Genomic DNA, 27,810 nt, shown 5'->3' on the forward strand with positions numbered 1-27,810 from the left:
CTGTACACCAAAAACCCTGTAACACTGATGAAAGAAATTGAAGATAACAAAAACAAATAGAAAGATAGTCCATGTTCATGGAGGAAAAATACTATTAAAATGTCCATGCTATCCAAAGCAATCTATAAATTTAATGCAATCCCTATTAAAATACACAGCATCTTCCACAGAACTAGAACAAATAATCCTAAAATTTGTATGGAACCACAAAAGACCTTGAATACCCAAAGCAATCTTAAAAGATGAACTGAGCACCTGGGTGGCTCAGTTGGTTAAGCAACTGCCTTCGGCTCAGGTCATGATCCTGGAGTCCCTGGATCGAGTCCCGCATCGGGCTCCTTGCTCGGCAGGGAGCCTGCTTCTCCTTCTGACCCTCCCCCCTCTCATGTGCTCTCTCTCTCTCATTCTCTCTGTCTCAAATAAATAAATAAAAATCTTAAAAAAAAAAAAAAAAAAAAGATGAACCAAACTGGAAGTATAACAATCTCAGATTTCAAGATAGACTACAAAGCTGTACTGATCAAAACAGTATGGTACGGCACACACACAAAAACATATGGATCAATGGAATATATGTGAGTACCCCAGAAATAAACCCACACTCATATGGTAATTATTCTTCAACAAAGGAGGCAAGAACATACAATGGGGAAAAACCAATCTCTTCAACAAATAGTGTTGGGAAAATTGGACAGCTACATACAAAAGAATAAAACTGGACCACTTTCTTGCACTATACACAAAAATAAACTCAAAATGCATTAAATACTTTAATGTGAGACCTAAAACCATAAAATTCCTAAAAGAAAACATAGGCAGTAATCACTTTAACTATAGAAATATTTTTCTAGATATGTCTCCTTTGGTAAGGCAAATAAAACTAAACTACTGGGATTACACCAAAATAAAAAGAAACCCAATAAAATAAAAAGGCAACCTACCAAATGGGAGAAGATATTTGCAAATGATATATTCAATTAAGGGCCTAAAATATATAAAGAATGTGTGCAACTCAACATGAAAAAATCAAACAATCTAACTGAAAAATGAGAAGACAACATGGACGTTTTTCTAAAGAAGACATACAGATGGCCAACAGACACATGAAAAGATGCTCAACATCACTAATGATCAGGGAAATGCATTTCAAAACCAGAATGAGATACCACCTCACAGCAGTCAGAATGGCTAAAATCAACAACACAAGAAACAACAGGTGTTGGTGAGGATGTGGAGAAAAAGGAACCCTCATGTACTGTTGGTGGGAATGCAAACTGGTGCAGCCACTGGGGAAAACAGTATGGAGGTTCCTCAAAAAATTAAAAATAGGCATTCTATGATCGGTCATTCTACTACTGGCTATTTGCCCAAGGAAAACAAAAATACTAATTTGAAAAGATATATGCATCCCTGTTTATTACAGCATTACTTGAAACCGTGAAGATATGGAAGCAACCCAACTATTCACTGGTAGACAAACACAAAAGGAAGATGTGTTATACATATACACATACAATGGAATATTCCTCAGCCATAAGTAAGAATGAAACTTTGCCATTTGAGAAAACATTGATGGATGTACAGTATAGTGAGAGTAAGTGAATTTAAATCGGAGAAAAACAAATACCATATGATTTCACTTACATGTGGACTTTAAGAAACAAAACCAAGGATCCAAGAAAAAAAACAAAACAAAAAAGAGTTTTTTTTTTTTTAAGGATTTATTTATTAGAGAGAGAGAGAGAGAGAAAGTGCACAGGCGGGAGGGGCGGAGAGACAGAGAGACAGAGAGAGATAAACTCAAGCAGACTCTGCACTGAGCACGGAGCCTGATATGAGGCTCAATCTCATGACCCTGAGATCACGACCTGAGCCTAAACCAAGAGTTGGATGCTTAACCAACTGTGCTACCCAGGTGCCCCAAAACTGACTCTTAAATATAGAGAGCAAACTTGTGGTTGACAGAGGGGAGGCTGGTGGGTGCATGGGTGAAATGGGTGAAGGGGATTAGGAGTACACGTGTAATGAGTACAGAATAGTGTGTACAATTGTTGAATCATTGTGTGTATACCTAAAACTAATAACACTGTATGTTAATTGTACTTGAATTAAAAATAAATAACTAAAAATGTATTTAATAGCTTTCTATTAACCTATTTTTTAATATATCAGTTTTTAAATTATTTATTTTTTTTAAAGATTTTATTTATTTATGTGACAGAGGGAGACACAGCAGGAAAGGGAACACAAGCAGGGGGAGTGGGAGAGGGAGAAGCAGGCCTCCCGCAGAGCAGGGAGCCCGATGTGGGGCTCGATCACAGGGCTCGATCCCAGGACCCTGGGATCATGACCTGAGCCGAAGGCAGACGCTCAATAACTGAGCCACCCAGGCACCCAATTTTTAAATTTTTTAAAAAAGATTTTATTTATTTGAGAGAGAGAGAGAGAAAGAGAGCCAGCACAAGCAGGGGGGAAGGGCAGAGGGAAAGGGAGAAGCAGGCTCCCCAGTGAGCAGGGAGCCTACCTGACATGGGACTCGACCCCAGGAACATGAACTGATCTTCTGAAGACAGACGCTTAACTGATTAATCAGAGCCACCCAGGCACCCCACCATTTCAATTTTTAAACATATGTTTTCCACAAACTATGAAATTTATACTAAAGATTCACTTTTATAATGATGATAGACTTACTCCTTAATTGAAATGTGAGCACCTTCCTTCTTTTTGGTTTTGTTTGAAACCCTGTAAGGAAACATAAAGGGATTTAAAAGAATAGCACACACATTTATGCTTTGTTCATATAAGACATTTTACTAATTCTACTTAATATCATCAGAAAATAAGTTTATAGCCTTCAAATGTGCTTTAAAAGGGATCCCAGAGTAAACAATTATTAGGCTGTAATTAAGAAGTTTTCTTCTTTCACGAAGTCCAGTGATGTTCCTGAGCCAACTTATACCTTAATTCTGTCAAGTAAAATATCACTGTGTTACACTTATTTATTAAAATAAAACCATTAGAGACCATTATGTACTAAAGAACATTTTAGAAGTTAAAAAAAGCAGGATCAGTACTCAAATATTTGTTTTTCCCGGTCAGATCTAACCCAGATGTCCTATTCCTCTCTCCTAGCTTCCATGTGCCCTACTTTCCCTACATATTAGCTTTCCACTTTACTATTAATCTATACTTTAGAGGCCATAAGATGTATTAAAAGTGATTTGTTCTTGATAAGGACCAAAGTAATAGCCTATTTTATGTTATTCCAAGAACACTAATCTTAAGTCATCTGCATTCTGCTTGGATTTCTAGAGACGGACCCAAATCCTATCTGGCTGCTCTAATAGGAACAGGCTACTAACAGAAACGTTGTCTGGCATGTGATTCTGTGAAGCAATGGTTAAGAAATGCTGGCTGAGGGATGCCTGGGTGGCTCATTTGGCTGAGTGTTTGCCTCTTAATTTCAGCTTAGGTCATGTTCTCAGGGTCATGAGAGCAAGCCCTACATTGGGCTCTGTGCTCAGTGGGGAGCCTGCTTAAGATTCTCTCTCTCCCTCTCGCTCTGCCCCTCCCCCCACCAATAAATAAATAAATCTTTAAAAAAAAGAAAATGCTAGCTGAGAGTTGCGCCTCACAATCCCAGGGCAGCAGCTCTTTCTGCCCATGGGTCCTGTCCCCATGCTTTAATAAAACCACCTTCTGGGGCGCCTGGGTGGCTCAGTCGTTAAGCGTCTGCCTTCAGCTCAGGTCATGATCCCAGGGTCCTGGGATTGAGCCCCACATCGGGCTCCCTGCTCGGCGGGAAGCCTGCTTCTCCCTCTCCCACTCCCCCTGCTTGTGTTCCCTCTCTTGCTGTGTCTCTCTCTGTCAAATAAATAAATAAAATCTTTAAAAAAATAAATAAATAAAACCACCTTTTTGCACCTTAAAAAAAAAAAAAGCTACCTGTAGGCAGTGGTAGCTAAAACATATTTAAGCTGTTAGAAAACTTAACAATGAGTACTGGCTTCTTTTTTTTTTTTTTTCTTTAAGATTTTATTTATTTGACAGAGACAGAGATAGCGAGAGCAAGAACACAACCAGCGGGAGTAGGAGAAGGAGAAGCAGGCTTCCCCCCGAGGAGGGAGCCTGATTTGGGACTCGATCCCAGGACCCTGGGATCATGACCTGAGCCGAAGGCAGACGCCCAACGACTGAGCCACCCAGGCGCCCAGTACTGGCTTCTTTTTAATGGGAACAATTTCAAAGAGACAAAAATGCAAGATCTAGGAAACTGCGATTTCTTTACACTTCTGAATGTAAATGTATGTTTACTTTTTAATATATGCAGATATATAAATAATAACCCTTAAAATAAAGATTTTCTTAGGAACAAGTTAGTCATAGATTGGTCCTGAATTTGTGGCAAATATTCTGGATAAGGCTGCATTCCTAAGAACTGCTTTTTGATTCATGAAAGAAACTGAAACATCAGCAATTTAATGTCAGTGTCCAGCGAAAATCTGCTAGGTTTTAATAACATAGTACAATCAAGTACTTGAAATAGGAGTACTTATATATATAATTTAACCAAGTCTAATTTTCATCCATGCCATCCTTCAAATTAAATATATTCAAAATGTTGGGGTGCCTGGTTGGTTAAGCATCTGACTCTTGATTTCGGCTCAGGTCATGATCTCATGGTGGTGACATCGAGCCCTGCATCGGTTTTATTCCAACCATAAAAGTTCAAAAAAGGACAAAACTAATCTATGATGTTAGAAGTCAGGAAGACAGTTACCCTTGGGAAAGGGATTGTAGTGACTAGAAGAAGATATAAGAAGGCTTTAGGGTTACGATAATCATCTTTTTTTTTTTAAATACAGCTCTTTGTTTTCTTTTTAAAAGATTTTTATTTGTCCAAGAGAGAGAGCACGCGCTCACAAGCAGGGGGGAGCTGCAGGCAGAGGGAGAAGCAGGCTTCCTACTGAGCAAGAAGCCCAGTGTGGGACTTGATCCATGGGATGATGACCTGAGCTGAAGGCAGATGCTTACCCGACTGAGCCACCCAGGCGTCCCAATGATGTTTTCTTTTTTTTTTTTTTAAAGATTTTATTTATTTATTTGAGACAGAGAGAATGAGAGAGACAGAGAGCACATGAGAGGGGGAAGGGTCAGAGGGAGAAGCAGGCTCCCCGCCGAGCAGGGAGCCCGATGCGGGACTCGATCCCGGGACTCCAGGATCATGACCTGAGCCGAAGGCAGTCGCCCAACCAACTGAGCCACCCAGGCGCCCCCCAATGATGTTTTCAATCAAGCTGTTCACTTCTAATATATGCACTTTTCTGCATATGTATTTCAACAAAAAGTTTACCACAATGACCAAATAAAACCATGAACCTATGCATAATATGAACCTGAAAATAAGTCAAAATATGGTACATTTGGGTAAAAGAGCTCTCTTTTGTTCTAAAAAACTGAAAAATAAACATGAGTTACATCAAGAGTTTACTTATATGTTATACATATATTTTTAGATTTATTTATTTTAGAAAGAGCATGTGAGCGTGGGGGGGGGGGAGAGGGAGAGAGAATCCCAAGCAGACTTTGCGCTGAGCCTGAGGCAGGGCTTGAGACCACCATCTTGAGACCACACCTGGAGCTGAAACCAAGAGTGACATCCAGCCAACTGTGCCACCCAGGTGCCCCTACAGTAGTATTTTTCAAAATATTTCATAATAAAAAATATATGCAGAGAAATGTGAAGTACAGAAAATGGAAGCTTAGCAAGTTAAGTGCTTGGTCTCAAATTAAAAACTGTTAATTTGTTACTTTCCATTATCTTTTTGGTAATTAAAAGGGAACTTCATCATACAATACAAATATACCAAGGTTATACAACAGCTCAATATTAGCTTTTAAATAATAGTATTACTGGGAGCATGTACAGGTAATACATTTAAAAAATTACTCCTTCAAGTCATTTTTATTCTTCTTCTTATATATATATTAGTTAACCAGAAATTCAAGTACCTACAATATCACATCATAATCTCAGCATGGCATAACAGCTTGCTTTTAAAAAATTTAAAAATTGCGGCAACTTGAGACACAGGTTATGCTTCCATCACAGCAAGTTTATTGCTGTGGTGACAATGAGACCTGTAACATTTTCCACTAAGCTCACAGAGTAGAGTGGAAGTAACAAGACTCTTCAATATTAGAAAAAATTAAGGAATAAAAATTTTAGATCATTTGCTAAAATAGCTATCAGTGTACTTCCTACAATTTGACTTCTAAGGTCCTAAGGTCAAGAAATTGGATCCCAAAGGTTACAGGTGGGGAATTTGTGAAGTATGTCCATATTCAAGGGAAGATCAAAGAAGCCCAACTGAAAGAACTCTGGACTGACACAACTGTGGATTGAACAAAAGTTCTTTCTAAAAGGGCTATTTTGAAGATTATGTTTCTGACTTTGGAGGAACTGCAGTGATTGGCAGTGGAAGGAAATCACATGTAAAATTCTTTAAATAAAAATTTATTGACTTTAAAATTAAAAAATTAAAATTTTCTTGATAAATCACAATACTACATGCCTGCAACAGACTGATGTATAAAATGACAAGTATGGAGCTTCAGTCCCTAAGGTTCAGCTTGGCATTTATCACCTAAGACCTTCCTCTATGCACAAAATAAACCTAACACTTTTTGTCTTCCTTTCTTTTAGGTATTATTCTTTATCTCCTACAATGCATTTTATTTCAGATTGAAAGAGAAAGACTAATGTTGGAAAATAATTTAGAAAGTGTGTCATTAAATTAGAAAACGTATTATCAACATAATCTAATAATATCCAATCTAATATTTTCATAATATTAGATATTATTTTAGATAATATTTCAATATTTCAATATTTAGATAATATTTAGATAATATTTTAGATAATATTTTAAAAGCACTACAATTACACTTAGCAAGGACAATACAAGAGTAATGTAAGCCTTAAACAAACAATTGTGTATTTTTAAACTTTAAGGTAGTTTTCAACCCTTAGGATCTACCAAACATAACATGCCACTTTTTAGTTACAAACAAAACAAAGTCACATAATGACAAAGTGATTGTCAGGAAAGATGCTGAGTGATCACTTACCATATAGTAACCAGTATGATAACCACTCATGTACCAAGAGATTAACATACTTCCCAAAGCATCAGCGTCATCAAAAGAATCTGGACATATGGGAGGTGGTGGGGGAATTATCTGGAAATGGAGAAAGATATGCTTTAAAGTCAATAAACAAAATTTGAAGTCTGGACATCCATTTTACATAGAGAACGCCAGATATTAGTTGTATCTTCCCCTACATTTCATGCCATTTCCTATTTAAAACTTTTTTAAAAACCTGACATTTTGGGCGCCTGGGTGGCTCAGTTGGTTAAGCGACTGCCTTTGGCTCAGGTCATGATCCTGGAGTCCCAGGATCGAGTCCCGCATCGGGCTCCCTGCTCGGCAGGGGGTCTGCTTCTCCCTCTGACCCTCCCCCCTCTCATGCTCTCTCTATCTCATTCTCTCTCAAATGAATAAATAAAATCTTTAAAAAAAAAAAAAAAAACCTGACATTTTGAGAAAGCCAACCAGTAACAACAACAGAAGACCAACAAAATAAAAACGAGTAAGAATCAAAAGACAATAGATCATGTAAAATGTCAGGTATTTTGTTTTGAGTTTTGGAACTATTATTCTGTTCTATTATGAATCTATAGGTAAAAAGACAGTATATTATACTTTTTTTAAATTTTTTTTTTTTTTTATTTGACAGAGAGAGACACAGCGAGAGGGAACATAAGCAGGGGGAGTGGGAGAGGGAGAGGCAGGCTTCCCGCAGAGCAGGGAGTCTAATGTGGGGCTCGATCCCAGACCCTGGGATCATGATCTGAGCCGAAGGCAGATCCTTAATGACTGAGCCACCCAGGCACCCTAGTATACTTTTTTTTTTAAAAAAAGACTTTATTTATTCAGAAAGAGAGACAGAGAGAGAGAGAGAGCAAGTGAGCATGTGTGTGTGACTGGGGGTAGAGGCAGAGGGAGAGGGAGAGAGAGAATCTCAAGCAGACTCTGCGCTGACCATGGAGCCTGACATGGGGTTCGATCCCACGACCCTGAGATCATGACCTGAGCCAAAATCAAGAGTCGGATGCCCAACCAACTGAGCCACCCAGGCACCACAAGTATATATACTTCTATGGTTTTACTCAAAAAATACCCAGACAGCATTTTAAGTAAAGGTCTTGGGTAGAACAACTGCGCTGCCCCCACTGGAACACATACAATTTGCTACAAAGTGTCTTGTATCTATCCTGCTGTTGATATCCAGAAGTCTACCATTAGTAATCCACGCAGTCTATGTGAAGTTAACATCCAAGCATATCTGGAAGAGCAAAACATTAAGCCTTATTTATGGTGCAATTAAATCCTTTCAAATAAAAGATACCTCCCTGGAGAATGAGATACAATTTCTGACAGGAAGGAAGCAGGCAATATCGGGCTCAGAGTCAGGAGCAAGAAGACTGAGTCTGGGTAGAAGAAGGACATTAAGAACAAAAACCTAAGGTTTAGTTCAAATTTTTACACATTAGAATCTGACCATAGGGATGGTCTAAAATGACATTTCCCAATCACCTATGTGCTGCTAAATCCCTAAGTATGTATGAAAGCAAGGTTTAATCTGAATTCTTTTGCACTTACTGGTGGTCCAGAAGGAAATGGAGGCAGCCAGCATGATAAGAAGTGTGGTGGTGGTGGAGGTGGTGGTGGGCCACTGAATTTTAGACCAGGCTGTAAAAAACATTCCAAAGGAAGATTAATTTACCAATTTACACATGAAAGGAGGAAAAAGATTCAATGCCATAAGAGTAAAAATAATCACCCAGAATAATATATTATACATACCAAAAAAGATGAAATAGACTTTCATATACCAAATGTGAGGACTCATAAATCTAGATATTCCTCATTTCCTTTCTATATAAACATTCAGAAAGTAAAATCAAAGTAAGAAAGACTCCTAATTACCAAATAAATCAGAGATAGTGTATTTAGCAAGATATTTCAATCATAAAAGACTATCTCCCCACAATTGTGCTAATTAAATTGTATAATCTTTATGGACGTCCTCTGAATTACATGTAATACACTGTAGGACACATACTGTAAAAATTAGTACACCTCTCATTTAATAAGAAAAACCAGCCCCCTGAGACCAATGAAGTATGATATATAAACTAAGAGGTCTGATCTTTCTAGAAACTGTAATATAAACCTAATAAGAAATCTGTCACAGAAAATCTTCAGAAAAAAGTCATGATTTTTAATTTTATTTATTATTATTACTGCCTGAATACTATAACCTCCAGTGAAGAAATCACTGCTTTATACAAAACCACCAGATGGGACACACCTACTTGGGTTCCAGGACACAATTAATTTATTTTTATTTATTTATTTATTTATTAAAAGATTTTATTTATTTGACAGAAGCACAGCGAGAGAGGGAACACAAGCAGGTGTGTCAAATAAATAAAAATCTTCAAAAATAAAAAATAAATTAAAAAAATAAAATAAAAATCTTTTTTCCCCAAGGATTTAATTAATTAATTTATCTGAGAGAGAATGAGCCCGGGGCAGGGGGCGGGGCGGAGGAGGGGGGGCAGAGGCAGAGGGAGAAGCAGACTTCCTGCTGAGCAGGGAACCTGACACGGGGCTCGATCCCAGGACCCTCAGATCATGACCTGGGCTGAAAGCAGACACTTAATCAACTGAGTCACCCAGGTGTCCCAATAAAAATCTTTTCTGTTTATTTGTTACTTACAGCCAAAAGAACCATAAAGGAAAACAATATTTGCATTTTACTCTATGGAACAATCTGGGAGCACCTTAGGATTTAATCTGTATTAGATGTAAATACTGTGTTTTCCTCCAATTTTTACACACTTACCCAAGTGACGTGGAGAACTAGAGCATAATACCCTGCTGATGGTAAAACACCGAATACTTTCTAACTTAACTTCACTAAATTATTAGACTAATATGCAATCCTCCATAAATAGTTGGGAAAGTCTTTCAGTATAAAATACTCTGCATTGCATTACTACCTTATTTCCTTTACAAAGAATTTTCAAGTGTAGATTTACAGTATCTACAGAAAACTACAAAAGTTTCACAGAAAAGCTAAAACTCACTTAATGGAGGGGTGGAAAGTTCTTAACTATTTCCTGGGAAACCTTTTCTGGGTAGAAATTTACCTTTCCTGGTCCCAGTCCTGATCCTGGCATGGGGGGTGGTGGAGGGAGAAAAGAGTTCCATGGAGCAGCTTTTGACTTGATGTTATGTGGTTTATTTCCGGGAGACCTAGAGGAGTTCTCACTTTCATCTGTTGAAATTTGACTTTCATTTTCATTCTTTAAAAAAAAAAATAGATGTGTTTTTGTTATAAAGGTATTTTTTTTAAACATTTATTTATTTGTCAGAGAGTGAGTGAGCGTGAGAGAGTGCACAAGTAGGGTGGGGGGAGGGGGCGGGGGGGCAAACAGAGGGAGAAGCAAGCTCCCTGCTGAGCCGAAGGCAGACATTTAACCAAATAAGCCACCCAGGCGTCCCTAAAGGTATCATTAAAAAAGAATTAGTGCGTCAGTAGATCAAACTAACAACTAGTTGTAGTGTTTAGTTTCTCATCCCCTATTGGCTTCCTAGAATTCACCCCCCCGCTCCCCCCCACCCTCCGCCGCCGGTATCCTTACCTCCTGAACATTCTGTTCTACATTATTAGCTACTTCAGAGGCTGGGGAAAGTAGATCAGACATATTTTGCTCCTCCCTATTTCCATATCCAGTATAAACCACAATGCAGGTTTCTCTCTTAAAATCAATTGACGCAATGGTAGCTGGGTAAACGCAGCCGTCTTCTGACCAAATGGCAGAACATTTGTCACCAACTTTCCACTATAAAAGAAACCAAAGATACTCGCATATTTCTTTTAAAGAGGATGAACTGCAGTCTTGTTTAGGTAGGGTATGGTAGGTTGTGGAAGGGATAGTCTCCAGTTACCTCATCTGGAATGCAGAATGATATAGTCAAAAAGGTTTGGGGCCAAAAACATATAAATATGAATTTCCAATATAAATATAATTTTATTTATATAATCAAGCCACTTATTTGCCATATAAAATCTGCCATTTATATAATTGTGGACAAGTATTTTAATCTCTTTAAGTCTCATTTTCCTTATCTGTTAAGTAATTATAATAAAATCTACCTCATATATTTGTTATGAAAAACAGAAAGGGGGGGAAAGTGTGTAAAGTGTCCTGCACTCTGGTCTAGCACATAGGGAGAGCTTATCAAATGTTAGCTCTCTTCCCCCTTGGTAATGATAAAACTAAAGGAACTGATAAGACACCAAAATATTTAGCTTTCGGGTCTACTGTTTTAAATAGGAGAAATGATTCCACCCAGAATATCTGATTCCTGGGTATTAGTTTAAGGGACCACAGAATCTGTGGTCCAAAGGTGGGGGGGAAATAAAAGCATAGCCATCTCTCAACTAGGCAGAATACTGCCATTTCAGATTAAGGCTCTGAGATACTCCTCCCCAATAGCACTGGGTTCCTCAACCCCACCCCTCACATAAAGTAAACACAATCTTCAATGGATCATTCCCACCTAATTCATTATGCTTTTATTAACATGTATTTTCCTAAACTAGAGAAACTTTAATAGCTATTTTAGAAATTTTGTGATTACCTGTCAATGGAAAACACTATACTAATCATTTAAGTTAAAAATATTTTACACTTATTAAAAACAGCAACAAGAAATTCTTTGACGTTCAATCTCAATGTTTTAAAGTAACCTGCTTCAGGGGTGTTGTAGCATTCTTTTTTTGGCTTTTCTTCTTAGCAGGTTTTCTTTTAGGTGTGCCTTTTGGTTTATCTGAAGCTTCAGAAATGTCACCATTCTTTAGAGCATGCTATGAAAACAAGAATAGAAATGTACATGTTACAGGGTAAGACATCAAAGAAGTGTAACAAAAGAACTCTGTCACTACAAGCTGGTCTCAAGGCCCCATCAACTCAGAAAGCCTCTACTTCCTCTTTCCACCATCCCACACACTACAGAAACTACTCTGGAAGGCATCATATATCTGATTATCAGCTCTAAGGACCGTTTTATTTATTCTATTTATTTTTTCAGAGAAAGAGAAAGAGAGGGAGAGAGCGCACAAGCAGGGGGAGTGGCAGAGGGAGAAGCAGGCTCCCCGCTGAGCAGGGAGCCCGATGCGGGGCTCGATCCCAGGACCCTGGGCTCATGACCTGAGCCGAAGGCAGATGCTTAACCAACTGAGCCACCCAGGCGTCCCTCTAAGGACCCTTTGAATTAAGTCCTCACTCTCACCCTTTCTGTAACATTGTATTCTGTTGATCATTTATCTTGAAATTTATGACATTTTGGATGATATAGCAATGCAGAACTCCAATGCTTTATTACCTCTCTGATCAAGTCTTAAACTTGGGCATTCACAAAAAGAACTGTCCATCCTTCTTTACCTGCTTATGATCATCATTATGATGCAAGCAGACTTTTAAAGCTATTATCCAGGTGACATTTCTTCTTTATTCAATCCAACATTACCAATTACCAATTTCATATCTTCACATTTACTTCACACTCAACACAATTAAAAGTAAACTATCGGGTGCCTGGGTGACTCAGTAGGTTAAGTATCCAACTCTTGATTTCAGGTCAGGTCACGACCTCAGGGTCATGAGATTGAGTCCCACGTCGGGCTCTGTGCTCAGCATGGACTCTGCTTGGGATTCTCTCTCTCTCTCTCCCTCTCCCCCAAACTCTCCTCATACTTTCTCTCTCTAAAAAATACATCTTTTTTTTTTTTTAAAGATTTTATTTATTCATTCGAGACACAGAGATACAGAGAGAGAGAGCACAAGCAGGGGGAGATGCAGAGGGAGAAGCAGGCTCCCTGCTGAGCCAGGAGCCAGACATGGGGCTCGATCCCAGGACCCTGGGATCATGACCTGCGCCAAAGGCAGATGCTTAGCCGTCTGAGCCACCCACGCACCCCTAAATCTTTTTTTTTTAATTTTTTTTTTTTTAAAGATTTTATTTATTTATTTGACAGAGACAGAGACAGCAAGAGCAGGAACACAAGCAGGGGGAGTGGGAGAGGGAGAAGCAGGCTTCCCGCTGAGCTGGGAGCCCGATGTGGGACTCGATCCCAGGACCCTGGGATCATGACCTGAGCCGAAGGCAGTCGCTTAACCAACTGAGCCACCCAGGCGCCCCAAATCTTTTTTTTTAAAGGCTTCCTAATCTTTATTTTTTTTATTATGTTACGTTAGTCACCATACAGTACATCATTAGGTTTTGATGTAATGTTCATGATTCATTGTTTGCATATAACACCCAGTGCTCCATGCAATTCGTGCCCTCCTTAATACCCAACACTGGGCTACCCCATCCCCTAACCCCCTCCCCTCTAAAACTCTCAGTTTGTTTCCCGGAGTCCATAGTCTCTCATGGTTCGTCTCCCCCTCTGATTTCCACCCCCTTCGTTTTTCCCTTCCTTCTCCTAATGTCCTCCATGCTATTCCTTATGTTCCACAAATAAGTGAAACCATACGGTAATTGACTTTGTCTTTTTGAGTTATTTCACCTAGCATAATCTCCTCCAGTTCTGTCCATGTTGATGCAAAAGTTGGGTATTCATCCTTTCTGATGGCTGAGTAATATTCTATTGTATATATGGACAAAATAAATCTTTAAAAATAAATAAATAAAAGTAAACTATCTTTTCCTCTACTCAGACTACTTCCCTCTGCAATATCATCAATTCCATACAATGCTGAGCCCCACTTTAATCTGCACTTTACAGAACCCCGCAATAGTATGCTTCTACTCTAAGGGTATACTGAAAAGCATTACTGACAAATTTGAATTCAGCTTCAAGGATGACATACAGGTTTGATCTTTACCTCATGCTACAGGAGTGACTAAGGGAAAGAAGTGGACTTTGTACCTGGTGCTCTCTATGAGTATATGTTCTTACTATTGATGGCCCATGCATGGTGCTCAAAAAAACTAAATACTTCACATGGTAGGGAAAGTGATAATGCTGGACAACTGTGTAAATGTCTTGTTTGGGCCACAAAAACACACTACATCCCCTAAAAGAATAGTATATTCCTACCAACAGGAACACTTGACTTGATAACCAAATCACAGGATTTGGATTAGATTAATTTAATATAAGCACAGCACTTAGAACAGTGCCTAAAATGTTGTAAACACTCTACAAGTACTAATTATAGCACTACTGATATTTATCATTATTATTTCAACGAAGGCTTGTTAAATGAAAATTATAATTCAGGCTGCCCTTCCACTAATCTGAATTAGAGGACTTTTATAGTTTGATACAAGGCAAACACATTAAAAGTAATTAGTGTTTAAAATTCTACTTCAGTTGTCTTTGCTAAAGGGATGAAATAGAGAGAGCCTACCAACTTTTTAAAGGAAGATTATCAGATTATCAGCTAAGTTAACTAACCAGTGATATCTATTGGTCTTCAAAATTAGAACTGAGTAGTATGTACATTAACACTTTATGTTATCAGTTAATTTTTTTCCCAAATGATTAACATGAGGAAATACGGAAAAGAGTAAGTAAACATTTCATACCTTAAATGAAGCCACAGCTTTATCATAAGCTTTTATTAATGCTGTATCATCCCAAATGTCAGAATCATCACTCTGGGAAGCATAAAGAACAAAAACAACGTTTAAATGGATTTCATCAAAATGTATATTAGATAGTATCAACAGCCATCTTACTTCAGACATAATGAAATTACACTAAAAACAGGTATTTAAAATCCTAAATAAAACTACAGAAAGCCTACCTACTTACAGAGTATGTGACATTACCCCCAAAGCCTGACCTATATAAATGCTCTAAGAGGTACGCTGAAAAGTGAATGCTCCACAATTTAATGAGTAAGTGAGTATGTTCAAGGGTAACCCATGTTTGAATCTTTTCTAAGAGCCAATAAAGGGTTTAGCTTCGCAGTGTGGGAAAATACCTGGCCATTAGCTTGAGTTTATACAGACAATGGTAATGCTAGTCTGACCACAGAATCTGTGGTCCAAAAAATATTCTTTTCCCCTTGACTTACGCTATGTCTAGATCACTCAAGGAATTCTCAAAATGTTTAAGGTTATAAATTATTAATAGTGACTAATCAATTTTCATTTTATTTTTTTTATTTTTAATTTTTTAAAAGATTTTATTTATTTGACAGAGAGAGAGACAGCCAGAGAGGGAACACAAGCAGGGGGAGTGGGAAAGGGAGAAGCAGGATTCCCGCTGAGCAGGGAGCCCGACTATGGGCTTGATCCCAAGACCCTGGGATCATGACCTGAGCCGAAGGCAGACACTTAATGACTGAGCCACTCAGGCGCCCCTATTTATTTATTTTTAAAGATTTTTATTTATTTATTTGACAGAGTGGGACAGGGAGGGAGACAGAACACAAACAGAGGAGTGACAGGCAGAGAGAGAGGGAGAAGGAGGCTCCCCACTGAGCAGGGAGCCGGTTGCAGGACGACTGAGCCACCCACACGCCCTCGGAAAGGACGTTCTTAAGAGTAAAACACATAGCAACTCAAAATCCTCACATGCCAATGGTTACTGTCAGATCAGGGAAACAGGAAATTTCAAAATGAAAAGACAGCTCAGATTTTATACAAAGCTATTAAAACAAAAAATATTGTAGCTGATAAAACTTCCCAAATAACAATCACAAAAAGAGGGAAACACAACACCCAAATGAAATTAAATATTCTTAAACTAACGTCCATAAACCACCTTGAATCAAATATTTAAAAAATTTAGATGGCAAAATGGCAAACGAAAGGCCAGGATTTGAATCAGGAGTTAAAAATCAAGAAAGAAATGGAAGAAAAAGTAATGTTGGCTACAAAGTACCCAGAGAAGAATACATCTGACTGAAAACTTAAGTGGTACCAAGGAAAAGCCATTAAAAAAAAATAAGAAAAATAAGAAGTGAAATGATAAATATGGATGACTAGCAAAGAATACTTAACATATGTATAAATGGGGTCCCTGAAGAATTAAGGCTAAAAAAACCAAAAACAAACAAAAACTCTAAAAAAACCTCGTAGAGCCTGTAAACAAAAAGACAAAGTCACTTACAAAATAAAGAAAATCAATTAATATTAGACTTTCCCATAGAAATTTATGGGAAAAAGTATGAGCCAAGGATCTTGGGATACACCCTACCTGTCCTTCAAGTACCAAGACTAACTTTATAATGTGCAAGAACACTATACTCACTAGTCTTTGCAGAGGAATCTACTGAAAATAAGCTTCATCCAACTAAGATATGAACAGGGAAATCTTAGGTTAAAAAACAAAACAAAACCAGAGGCGCCTGGGTGGTTCAGTCATTAAGCGTCCGCCTTCGGCTCGGGTCGTGATCCCAGGGTCCTGGGATCGAGCCCCACATCGGGTTCTCTGCTCAGTGGGAAGCCTGCTTCTCCCTCTCCCATTCCCCCTGCTTGTGTTCTCTCTCTCGCTATCTCTCTGTCAGATAAATAAAGTCTTAAAAAAAAAAAAAAACCCCAAGCTGTTAGCATCAAATATATGTAACTGCAGTTCTAAGAGAAAAGTAAAGTACATGTGACCCTTGAACAACAGGGGGTAGAGGGATCAGGGGTGCCAACTCCTCCCTACCTCACCCCCTACCCACCCCAGTCAAAAATCTGTGTATAACTTTTTTTTTTTAAAGTAGGCTCCATACCTAACATGGGGCTTGAAGTCACGACCTAAAATAGTCACATGCTCTACTGACTGAGCCAACCAAGCATCCCTATATATAACTTGACTCGCCAAAACCTTAACCACTAATAGCCTACTGCTGACCAGAAAGAAGGCTTACAGGTAACACGAACAGCCCATTAACACATTTGATAAAAGTATTATATACTATATTCTTACATTGAAATAAACTAAAGAAAATATTAAAATCCTAAGGAAAATACATTTATAGTACCATACTGTATTTATGGCAAAAAATTCACATATAGGTGGACCTGCACAGCTCAAACCAGTGATGTTCAAGGGTCAATATCTATTAAATTGACAAGCTGATTCTAAAACACAAATGGAAATACAAAGGACCTAGAACAGCCAAAACAATTTTTTTTCTTTTTAAAAGATTTTATTTATTTGAGAGAGAGCGCACGAGGGAGAGCAGGGGGGAGGGGCAAAGGAAGAGGGAGAAGCAGTCTCTCCACTGAACAGGGAGCCCGTGCTCTATCTCAGGACCCTGGGATCATGACCTGAGCCAATGGCAGACGCATAACCCACTGAGCCACCCAGGTGCCCCTAGCCAAAACAATTTTGAAAAAGCAAAGCAAAGCTGGAGGATTTACATTATCTGACTTTAAGATGTACTGTGAAGCTACAGTAATCAAAAAGTGTGGCCCCTTCCACACGATCACGCTGAGCTAGTACCCGGGCTTGGAATCGGGCCGCAACCTCAGCCGCGCCTGCCGCCTTTCACTGCCTCTGGACCATGGACCCCCGCAAAGTGAGCGAGCTTCGGGCCTTCGTGAAAATGTGTAAGCAGGATCCGAGCGTTCTGCACACCGAGGAAATGCGCTTCCTGCGGGAGTGGGTGGAGAGCATGGGGGGTAAAATACCACCTGCCACTCATAAAACTAAATCAGAAGACAATATCAAGGAAGAAAAAACAGATAGTAAGAAGGCGGAGGAAAACATAAAGACAGACGAACCATCAAGTGAGGAAAGTGATCTAGAAATTGACAATGAAGGTGTGATTGAACCAGATACTGATGCCCCTCAAGAAATGGGAGATGAAAATGTAGAGATAACCGAGGAAATGATGGATCAGGCAAATGATAAAAAAGTGGCTGCCATTGATGCCCTAAATGATGGTGAACTACAGAAAGCCATTGACTTGTTCACAGATGCCATCAAACTGAATCCTCACTTGGCCATTCTGTATGCCAAGAGAGCCAGTGTCTTCATCAAATTACAGAAGCCAAATGCTGCCATTCGAGACTGTGACAGAGCTATTGAAATAAATCCTGATTCAGCTCAGCCTTATAAGTGGCGAGGGAAAGCACACAGACTTCTGGGCCATTGGGAAGAAGCAGCACATGATCTTGCCCTTGCTTGTAAACTGGATTACGATGAAGATGCTAGCGCAATGCTGGAAGAAGTTCAACCGAGGGCCCAGAAAATTGCTGAACATCGGAGAAAGTATGAGCGAAAACGTGAAGAGCGAGAGATCAAAGAAAGAATAGAAAGGGTTAAGAAGGCTCGGGAAGAACATGAGAGAGCCCAGAGGGAGGAAGAAGCCAGACGACAATCAGGAGCTCAGTATGGCTCTTTCCCAGGTGGCTTTCCTGGGGGAATGCCTGGTAATTTTCCTGGAGGAATGCCTGGAATGGCGGGGGGGATGCCTGGAATGGCAGGAATGCCTGGGCTCAATGAAATTCTTAGTGATCCAGAGGTTCTCGCAGCCATGCAGGATCCAGAAGTTATGGTGGCCTTCCAGGATGTGGCCCAGAACCCAGCGAATATGTCAAAATATCAGAGCAATCCAAAGGTTATGAATCTCATCAGTAAACTGTCATCCAAATTTGGAGGTCAAGCATAATAATGCCCTTCTGACAAATAAAGCCCTTGCTGAAGGAAAAGCAACGATCACCTAATGGATGTCGCAATAATACAAACCAGTGTACCTCTGACCTTCTCATGAAGAAAGCTGGGGTGCTGTGAAGAGAATCCCTACCCCTCTGCCCCACATGCAACTGAAACATTCTATAGTGGTTTGCCATTAGGGTAGTCATTCAGATAATGTTTTCCTACTAGGAATTACAAACTTTAAACACTTTTAAACCTTAAAAATATTTAAAAACATATTAAAAGGGTGTGTTAGTCCCTACATTTTTCTTTACTAATCATTTCAGTTTTTTTCCTTTGGATTAATTGGGCAAGGAAGATACTTCAGTGTGGAAGATTTATTGCTCAGTTTGAGTGAAATAAAGGTTTATTAGTGGGAGGCAAATATAACATTTAAATAGATGAAGTTTGAGTTGGAGATATGGTTTCTGAGGCATTTTGACTTGTCTTCTTAAATGCTTTATTTTTTAAACACAATTTATTTGGATAAAACCATTGGGACCACCAGTATTGCAGTAGGACCTGGGTAGGGACCGGAAGTGCTTGGCAGGGCAGCAGCAACCTTACTCCTTTTATATAGTGTGCACCCTTGTGCAGATGCATTTAAATCTTACACTGTGGTGAAGGGATGATTTTTATAATGCTGCAGTAGAATTGGATTACTTAGCTGTGTTCTTGTCTGATATAGAAAATAAATGTTTGCATTATTTCCACATAGGGGAAATAAGGGAATACTTTTCTTTTTATATTTCTGTGTTTAGAGTGACCTTCCTGGTCAGAAAATACCCATCTCTTCGTGTGCTTTCTACTTGTTTTCACTTGCCCCACCCCCCCATACTCTTTTTGGGCTAAAGATAGTCCTTTTTCACTGGCTTCATCACTACTGTATCATTCACAGCATAATTGTGCAAGTATATGTCATGCTGGGTTTAATATGTAATATAGTGATTATGTAAGGTAATACCCGTAACAGCTGTAGTTTCTTACTTGGCCAAGCGATTTCATATTTAAATTATAGGTTTCTACTTTGGTGAAATCTTACCATGTCAAAAGATGTTGGAAGGAGGGATTCCCTTTGGTGTTCAGTTTTCTACTTTGGAAATACTGTTGCATTTGGAGTTTATCTTACATTATTCATCTTCGTAGTTTGGAGAGTATGAGGTTTGAATTCATTGATATACATAGAGGGGAACCAAACTTCTTGATCCAACATGAATTATAAAATTGATGAGATCCATGGTTCTTCATTTCGGGGTTGATGAGTTGTGCTCCTGTTTAGTTCCTAAATACTGCACCATATCCCCCACCTCTCCTTTTTCTCCCTCCTCCTCCAAGGATAAAGAAATGATAGATTTTCTGTTGTACATTCAACTCTTAACATTAATAATTAAGACTAAGTCCAGGCACTGTAACAGGAATTGCTAGGGTTCTGCCTGTCTTTCAATTTAAAGTGCTGGTGTTTAAAAACAGTTTCAAGGGTAGGGATGAGACCCTCTGTACTTCGCTTATTTTGAAGAATCAGTGGTAGGAGCAGTGAAAAAAATTCCATGGAATACATTTTTGAAGTAGCACATTTCTGAAGTCATAAGTAAGTTGATTCAGGTTCTAACCCTTTGCTGTACACAAGCAGATAGAAATGCATCTGTTTTATGAGTGAGAAGAGGCTGTATGCTAACTGAGCATGCTTTTTAAACCCTTTAAAAATACTCAGCATATAAACTTGCGTTTGAGCTTGCCAGTGGTTTTTTTTGTTGTTGTTAATGTGTGTTCTCTCTCAGATTTTCTAATGTGTGCTGTGAATAACTCAAGAAGACCAGTTCCTTTTGGGTTCCTTATTTGATTTACTTAATTATATATTAAGTACATTCTAACATTGCAAATATTACCATAAGTGGGTAAAAGTAAAATGGTCTTCTGAAAATGTGTCCTGTGCTTTTAAGTTCCACAAATACAAAGTACATTCATTTTCATAGAAACTCAGTATCATTTCTAAACCAGAAGTGGTTTTTCTTGTGCTAACAATGATATAAGAAGGAAAAGTAAAGGAGTTTTTTCTGCTTAAAAATAGTTATTTGATTTCTAGCTACATTAAAAATAAAGTATGGTTTCAAACTGGAAAAAAAAAAGTGTGATATTATCATCAAGATAGATAGACTAATGTAATAAAACTGAGTCATAAATAATCCCATACATGAATGATTTGAAACAAAGGTACACATGCAGTTTAGTAGAGAAAGCATAGTAGTGTCAACAAATGTTGCTGAAACAACTGGAAACTCTTATGCAGAGAAAAGAATGTGCATCCCTATCTTGAGCCATACTCAAAAATTAATTCCTAATGGATCAGAGAAATGTAAAACAAAACTGTATAAGACTGAAGAGGCAAATGCAAATCAAAACCCCATTGAGATTTCAACTCACAACTGTCATAATGGCTAAAATCAAAAACACAAGAAACAAGTGTGGGTGAGGATGTGCAGAAAAAGGAATCCTCATGCACTGTTGGTGACAATGCAAACTGGACCAGCCACCATGGAAAAGAGTATGGAGATTACTCAAATTAATAATAGAACCCCTCCCCCCGCAAAAAGAACCACCCTATGATCCAGTAACCACACTGAATATTTACCCAAAGAATAAAAAAACACTAACTTGAAAGGATATATGCACCCCTATGTTTATTTTAAAGGTCATTTTATTTCATCATAGGTGTATTCTTTAATCCCCATCTTCCCACCTACCTCCCCTCTCAAAATTATCAGTTTGTTCTCCATAGTTAAGAGCCTTTCTTGGAGGGCACCTGGGTGGCTCAGTTGGTTAAGCGACTGCCTTAGGCTCAGGTCATGATCCTGGAGTCCCTGGATCGAGTCCCACATTGGGCTCCCTGCTCAGCAGGGGTTCTGCTTCTCCCTCTGCCCTCTTCCCTCTCATGCTGTCTCTCATTCTCTCTCTCTCTCAAATAAATAAATAAAATCTTTAAAAAAAAAAAAAGAGCCTTTCTTGCTTTATCTCTTTTTTCCTTTGTTTTGTTTCTTTCTTTTTTTTTAAAGTAGGCTCCAGGCCTAACATGGGAGCCCAATGCAGGGCTTGAACTCATGACCCTGAGATAGGGACCTGAGCTGAGATCAAGAGTCAGATGCTTTACCAACTGAGCCACCCAGGCGCCCGTTTGTTTTGTTTCTTAAATTCCACAGAAGAGTCAAATCATATGGTATTTGTTTTTCTCTGACCTATTTCACTTAGCATTATAACTCTTTAGCTCTATGCATGTTGTTGCAAATGGCAAGACTTCATTCTTTTCTATGACTAAGTAATATTCCATTGTCTATACATGCCACATCTTCTTTATCCATTCATGTATCAATGGACACTTGGGTTGCTTCCAATTTCCCTAGTGTAAATAATGCTGCTATAAATACAGGGGTGCAGGTATCCCTTTGCCTTAAGAGTTTTTGTCTTTTTTTGGGTAAATACCCCATAGTGCAATTCCTACATCTTAACATAGTTGTATTTTTAATTTTTTGAGGAACCTCCATACTGTTTTCCACAGCGGCTGCACCAATTTGCATTCCCACCAACAGTGCAAGAAGGTTCCTTCTTCTGCACATCCTCATGCACTTTTTTTTAGCCATTATGACAGGTGAGGTGATATCTCATTGTATTTTTTTTTTTTTTTAAGTAAACTCTATGCCCAATGTGGGGGGTCAAACTCATGATTCCAAAATCCAGAGTTACATACTCTACCCACTGTGCCAGCCAGGCACCTCTCATTATGGTTTTGATTTGCATTTCTGTTGTGATGAGTGATGAGGTGCCTCGTTTCATATGTGTGTTGGCATCTGTCTTCTTTGAAGATGTCTGTTCGTGTCTTCTGCCCATTCTTTTCTTAATTTTTAGTTAATTTTTTTTAAGTAAGCTCTACATCCACCAACATGGGACTTGAACTTGCAACAATGAGATCAGGAGTCATATGCTCTACTGACTAAGACAGCCAGGCGCCCCTCCTCTGCCCATTTTTAAATTGGATTGTTTTTTGGGTATTGAGTTCTATCAGTTCTTCACATATTTTGGATACTAACCCTTTGTTGGATATGTCATTTGCAAATACCTTCTCCCATTCATTGGTTGCCTTTTAGTTTTGATGATTGTTTCCTTTGCTGTACAGAAACTTTTTATTTTGATGTAGTTCCAATAACTTTTGCTTTTATTTCCCTTGTCTCAGGAGACCTAATTAGAAAAATGTTGCCATGACCAATGTCAGAGAGATAACTGCCTGTGCTCTCTTCAAGGATTTGTATGGTTTCAGGTCTCACATTAGGTGTCTAATCCATTTTGAGTTTATTTTTGTGTATGGTGAAAGAACGTGGTCCAGTTTTTCCACACCATTTGTAGAAGAGATTGTTTTCTTCCCATTGTATATTCATTCCTCCTTGGTGAAAGATTAACTGACCACACAATTGTGGGCTTATTTTTGGGTTTTCTGTTCTATTCCATTGAGCTATGTATGTATTTTTATGCCAGTACCATACTGTTTTAATTACTACCACTCTGGGGGCACCTGGGTGGCTCAGTCGTTAAGCGTCTGCCTTCAGCTCAGGTCATGATCCCAGGGTCCTGGGATCGAGCCCCGCATCAGGCTCCCTGCTCCACGGGAAGCCTGTTTCTCCCTCTCCCACTCCCCCTGCTTGTGTTCCCTCTCTCGCTGTGTCTTTCTCTGTCAAATAAATAAATAAAAAATCTTTAAGGGTGCCTGGGTGGCTCAGTTGGTTGGGCGACTGCCTTCGGCTCAGGTCATGATCCCAGGATCCTGGGATCGAGTCCCGCATCGGGCTCCCCCTGCTCTGCGGGGAGCCTGCTTCTGCCTCTGCCTGCCACTCACCCTGCTTGTGCTCTCTCTGTCAAATAAATAAATAAAATCTTAAAAAAAAAAAAAACAACTTGAAAGTATTAAAAAAATAAAACACTTAAAAAAAAAATCTTTAAAAAAAAAATTACTACCACTCTGTTATGTAACTTGAAATCTGGAATTATGATACCTTCAGTTTCATTTTTCTTTTTCAAGATTGCTTTGGCTATTCGAGGTCTTTTGTAGTACCATACAAATTTTAGGACTGTTTGTGCTCGTTCTGTGGAAAATGCTGTTAGTATTTTGACAGGGACTGCATTAAATCTGTAGATTGCTTTGAGTAGTATAAACATTTTAACAATATTTGTTCTTCCAACCCACGAGCATGGAATGAATGTCTTTCCCTTTCTTTGCATTGTCTTGAATTCCTTTCATCGGTGTTTCACCTCTTTTTAGTGCAGCATTATTTAGCCAAATTATGGAAGCAGCCCAAGTGTCCACTGACAGATGAATGGATAAAGAAGATATGGTATATATACACAATGGAATATTACTCAGCCATAAAAATGAAGTCTTATCATTTGCAACAACACAGACAGACCTAGTGTATAATGCTAAGTGAAGTAAGTCATCAGAAAAAGACATAGCATATGATCTCACTCATATGTGGAATTTAAGAAACAAAACAAAGGAACACAGGGCGTCTGGCTGGCTCAGTTGGTGGAGGATGCAACTCTTCATCTCAGGGTAGTGAGTTCAAGCCCCATGTTGGGCATGGAGCCTACTTAAAAAACAAAACAACAAAAAAACACAAACGAAGGAAAAAAAAGAGAGACAAACCAAGAAACAGACTCTTAACTACTGAGAACAAACTGATGGTTACCCGAGGAGAGGGGGTTGGGGAGAGGTGATATAGGTGAAGGGGATTAAGAGTAAACTTACCATGATGAGCCCTAAGTAATGGAGAGAAGTACTGAACCACTTTATTGTACACCTGAAACTAATATAACACTGCATGTTAAGTATACTGGAATTAAAATTAAAAACTAAAAAAAAAAAAGAATCCTACTCTCCGACTATCACCTTCCAGCCTCTGCAACTTATTCCTTCTAGTAGCTGGAAGATGGCAATTATTCCACTTCCTTGGGACAAAACACTGATCCTCCAACTTTTTAAACTCTTATTCTAAGAGTCTTCACTCCATTTCTTAGCCAGCTTAAATTCCATGGTCAATTATCAAGACAATTCAATTGTACCTCTCCCTCTCCCTTCCTTACATTCTCTTGGTAAAACTACAGCCCCCCCTACCCCCCATTTCAAAAAAGATTTTATTTATTTGAGATAGAGTGAGAGAGAAAGAGAGTGAAAGAACACAAGTGGGGGGAGGGGCAGAGGGAGAGGGAGAAGCAGCAGGCTCTCCACTGAGCAGAGAGCCTGATGAGGGGCTTGATCCCAGGAACCTGGGATCATGACCTGAGCCACAGGCAGATGCTAAACTGACTGAACTACCCAGGCGCTCCAAAGTACAGCCCTTTTAATTTCAACTCCTTTTTTTTTTTTAAAGATTTTATTTATTTATTTGACGGAGAACGAGAGAGCACAAGCAGGGGGAGTGGCAGAGGGAGAGGGAGAAGCAGGCTCCCCGTTGAGCAGGGAGCCCGATGCAGGGCTCGATCCCAGGATGCTGGGATCATGACCTGAGCCGAAGGCAGACCCTTAATGACTGAGCCACCCAGACGCCCCTAATTTCAACTATTAATTCACTCTGTGCCTGCCCTCACACACTTGAACTGAACTTTGCTGGAGAAAAATACAATTATGTTGCCTAGTCTCCTTTATGCTCATGACCACAAATCTCAAGTAGACCTTTAATGTTGCCTAGCAACACTTCCACTACATTTCCCTAGTCCAACAGTCATCCAATCTCCCTAGTTTCTACTCTCTCTGCTCAAAGCTCCAACATCTGTCCCCCCTCACCCCTAGCTGACGACTTTACTTCTTTTACTAAGAACAGCCACAATCAAAAGAGAGCTTTCACAAATCTGTCCAACCACAAAGGTCTGTATGCACAAAATTATCACCATATGAACTGTCAATTTTTTTTTTTTTTTTTTGGTGAAACAGAGCTTTCTGCCTTTATTACCAAGCATCCCCCGTACCCGCTTCCATGCTCTCCCTGATGAGTTCTGAGACCCTGCTCTTGCAGCTGTTTTGAGTTTCATCGCATTGAATATATTCCGTCACTCTTCCATCTTGCTTCTACTGTAAACCCTTTGATGGTAGGACAACGTGGCTTTGTGTGTCCCTCGCCTACTGGAGTGCCTGCCACATGAAGTCAGCTCATTAAAATTAAATGACTAACTAAATGAATGAATAAAGATCCAAAAGGATATTTCTGGAATTTTCTAGGTAGGATCTAAGTAAAATCTCCTCCCCAATTTTTTTATTATGTTATGTTAATCACCATACACTACATCATTAGTTTTTGATGTAGTGTTCCATGATTCATTGTTTGTGTATAACACCCAGTGCTCCATGCAGAACGTGCCCTCTTTAATACCCACCACCAGGCTAACCCGTCCCCCCACCCCCTCCCTGAACTGTCAATGTTTCTAACAAAGGCCAAATCCATCCTCTCTTAGCTACTCTAGAATAGTGCTTCAACATTTGTCTTCTGTCTCATGTCACCAAGTTTTCCATCCTTACTGGATCTTTCCCACCAGCCCACAAAATGTTGAAACAGGTTTCTCTCATCTTACAAACAAAAAACGACACCGAGAATTCTATTTCAGTTCCCCCTCCATCTATTGCCCAATTTCTCTACCTTCTATTTACAACTTTTATAAATTTTCCTTTGATTTTCTTCTCTCCTGATCTAAACTCATTCCAATCAGATTTTACCCAAGGTTGATCTTCCCCCTTACAAACCTTCTCCACTTGCAGTCTTCCTTAACACACCTCAGTAAAAAGCAATTTCATCTTTTCAATGATTCAGGGCAATCTTAGAATTATCTTTGACTTTCCTCTCTCAAATCTCCATTATCGAATCCATGTGCAAAACCCACTGCCTCATGATTCAAATTACACTTGGAATCCAAGTACTTTGCTTTCCATTGCTAACACCTTGGTCTAAAACTGGATCATTTCAACAGAATCCTAACTGGTTTGCCTGCTTCACCCCGGTCTGCCCCCCGCACACCCCCCCAATCAGAGAGAACGGACAAACCAAGGTACGATCGAGGTGAGGTAGAGAATTCTCTCTCAGCTATCAGGGAATCCAAGCCGCAAGAGGAAGGAGCTTGTGGCTAAGGCTCCTAAATGGGTGAAGATGTAGAAACCTGGCATACGGCCCCGCAATCAGCGAACCCGCCAGGTCCCGCCCGGCCGCGGGGGCTGGGAGGGGGGCGCTGGGAGCCTGCTCGGGACACTCGTCGGGAGGCGGTGCCGTCCAAGACCTTACCTGGCCGGTGCCACGCCGGAACAACACCGAGTCCTCCTGCTCCGGGACGCCGCCACCTCCTCCCATCGCCATGGCGAGCCTGCTGCCGGGTGCACGGCGTGGGCTGCGTCTCTCTGAAAGTGACGACTTCCGCCGCTCGGGACCTCTGGGAGCGGAAGAGTACGGTGTCCTGGAGAGCGGCCACGAGGCCTGGAGGACTCCGCGTGCTCTCTAGGAGCGGTTGAGATCTCCGTGATTGGTCGCATTGCTGTTTCTTTTCGGCCTTCTTTCAATTCTTTGATTTCACTTTTTCGTAGGTTCGTTGAGTGATTCGACCAGGGTATTTTTGTTTTAAGCAAATTTCCATAGAAAATACTGTCCATTGCAGATAATTTAGGAAATATGGGTAAGAAATACAAAAGTAAGTCTAGAGGTAACCAATAATATAGCTACCATTTTAAAAAGTGCTTTACAAAGTTTTATGTTAATTTTCACAACCCGATAAGTGCGGGACTTTTATAACCATTTTAAAGACAAGGAAATTTACTTTGGCACATGTGTACCGTATACTACCACTCAGCAACAAAAAGGAATGAGGGGCACCTGGCTGGCTCAGTAGGTAGAGCATGTGACTCTTGATCTCGGGGTTTGTGAGTTATAGTCCCACATTAGGTGGTAGAGATTACTTCAAAAAATTTAAAAAGTAACGAGCTATTGATACCCACACACTGC

General features: G+C 39.5%; 2 protein-coding genes and 1 non-coding gene across 4 annotated transcripts in view; 2 read left to right on the plus strand and 1 right to left on the minus strand.

Moving 5' to 3' along the window:
- LOC110591193 (survival motor neuron protein) overlaps positions 1-27,201 on the minus strand; it is a 40,603-nt gene extending 13,402 nt beyond the window's left edge. Inside the window, exons 1-8 of one of the 2 annotated variants that reach the window (XM_021702086.2) lie at positions 27,100-27,201; positions 14,740-14,811; positions 11,894-12,010; positions 10,782-10,982; positions 10,287-10,442; positions 8,731-8,820; positions 7,135-7,245; positions 2,695-2,745 (exon numbers count right to left, since the gene is read on the minus strand). In XM_021702086.2, coding sequence (XP_021557761.1) covers positions 2,698-2,745; positions 7,135-7,245; positions 8,731-8,820; positions 10,287-10,442; positions 10,782-10,982; positions 11,894-12,010; positions 14,740-14,811; positions 27,100-27,171 — 867 coding nt within the window. In that variant the 5' untranslated portion in view covers positions 27,172-27,201 and the 3' untranslated portion in view covers positions 2,695-2,697. The remainder of the gene's footprint in view (positions 1-2,694; positions 2,746-7,134; positions 7,246-8,730; positions 8,821-10,286; positions 10,443-10,781; positions 10,983-11,893; positions 12,011-14,739; positions 14,812-27,099) is intronic. The other variant, XM_021702081.1, reaches the window with a different exon arrangement.
- On the plus strand, positions 6,028-6,155 carry LOC123325434. Its single transcript, XR_006540438.1, has one exon. It is a non-coding gene; the product is annotated as a small nucleolar RNA SNORA1 (small nucleolar RNA).
- LOC110591182 (hsc70-interacting protein-like) lies at positions 17,617-20,714 on the plus strand. Its single transcript, XM_044916884.1, has one exon. It carries the CDS (start codon positions 17,658-17,660, stop codon positions 18,765-18,767), a length of 1,110 nt encoding a protein of 369 aa, XP_044772819.1. The 5' UTR covers positions 17,617-17,657; the 3' UTR covers positions 18,768-20,714.
- Positions 27,202-27,810: the final 609 nt, after the last annotated feature.

This window comes from Neomonachus schauinslandi, chromosome 7 (assembly GCF_002201575.2).
Source record: "Neomonachus schauinslandi chromosome 7, ASM220157v2, whole genome shotgun sequence".
Taxonomy (NCBI): Eukaryota; Metazoa; Chordata; class Mammalia; order Carnivora; family Phocidae; genus Neomonachus; species Neomonachus schauinslandi.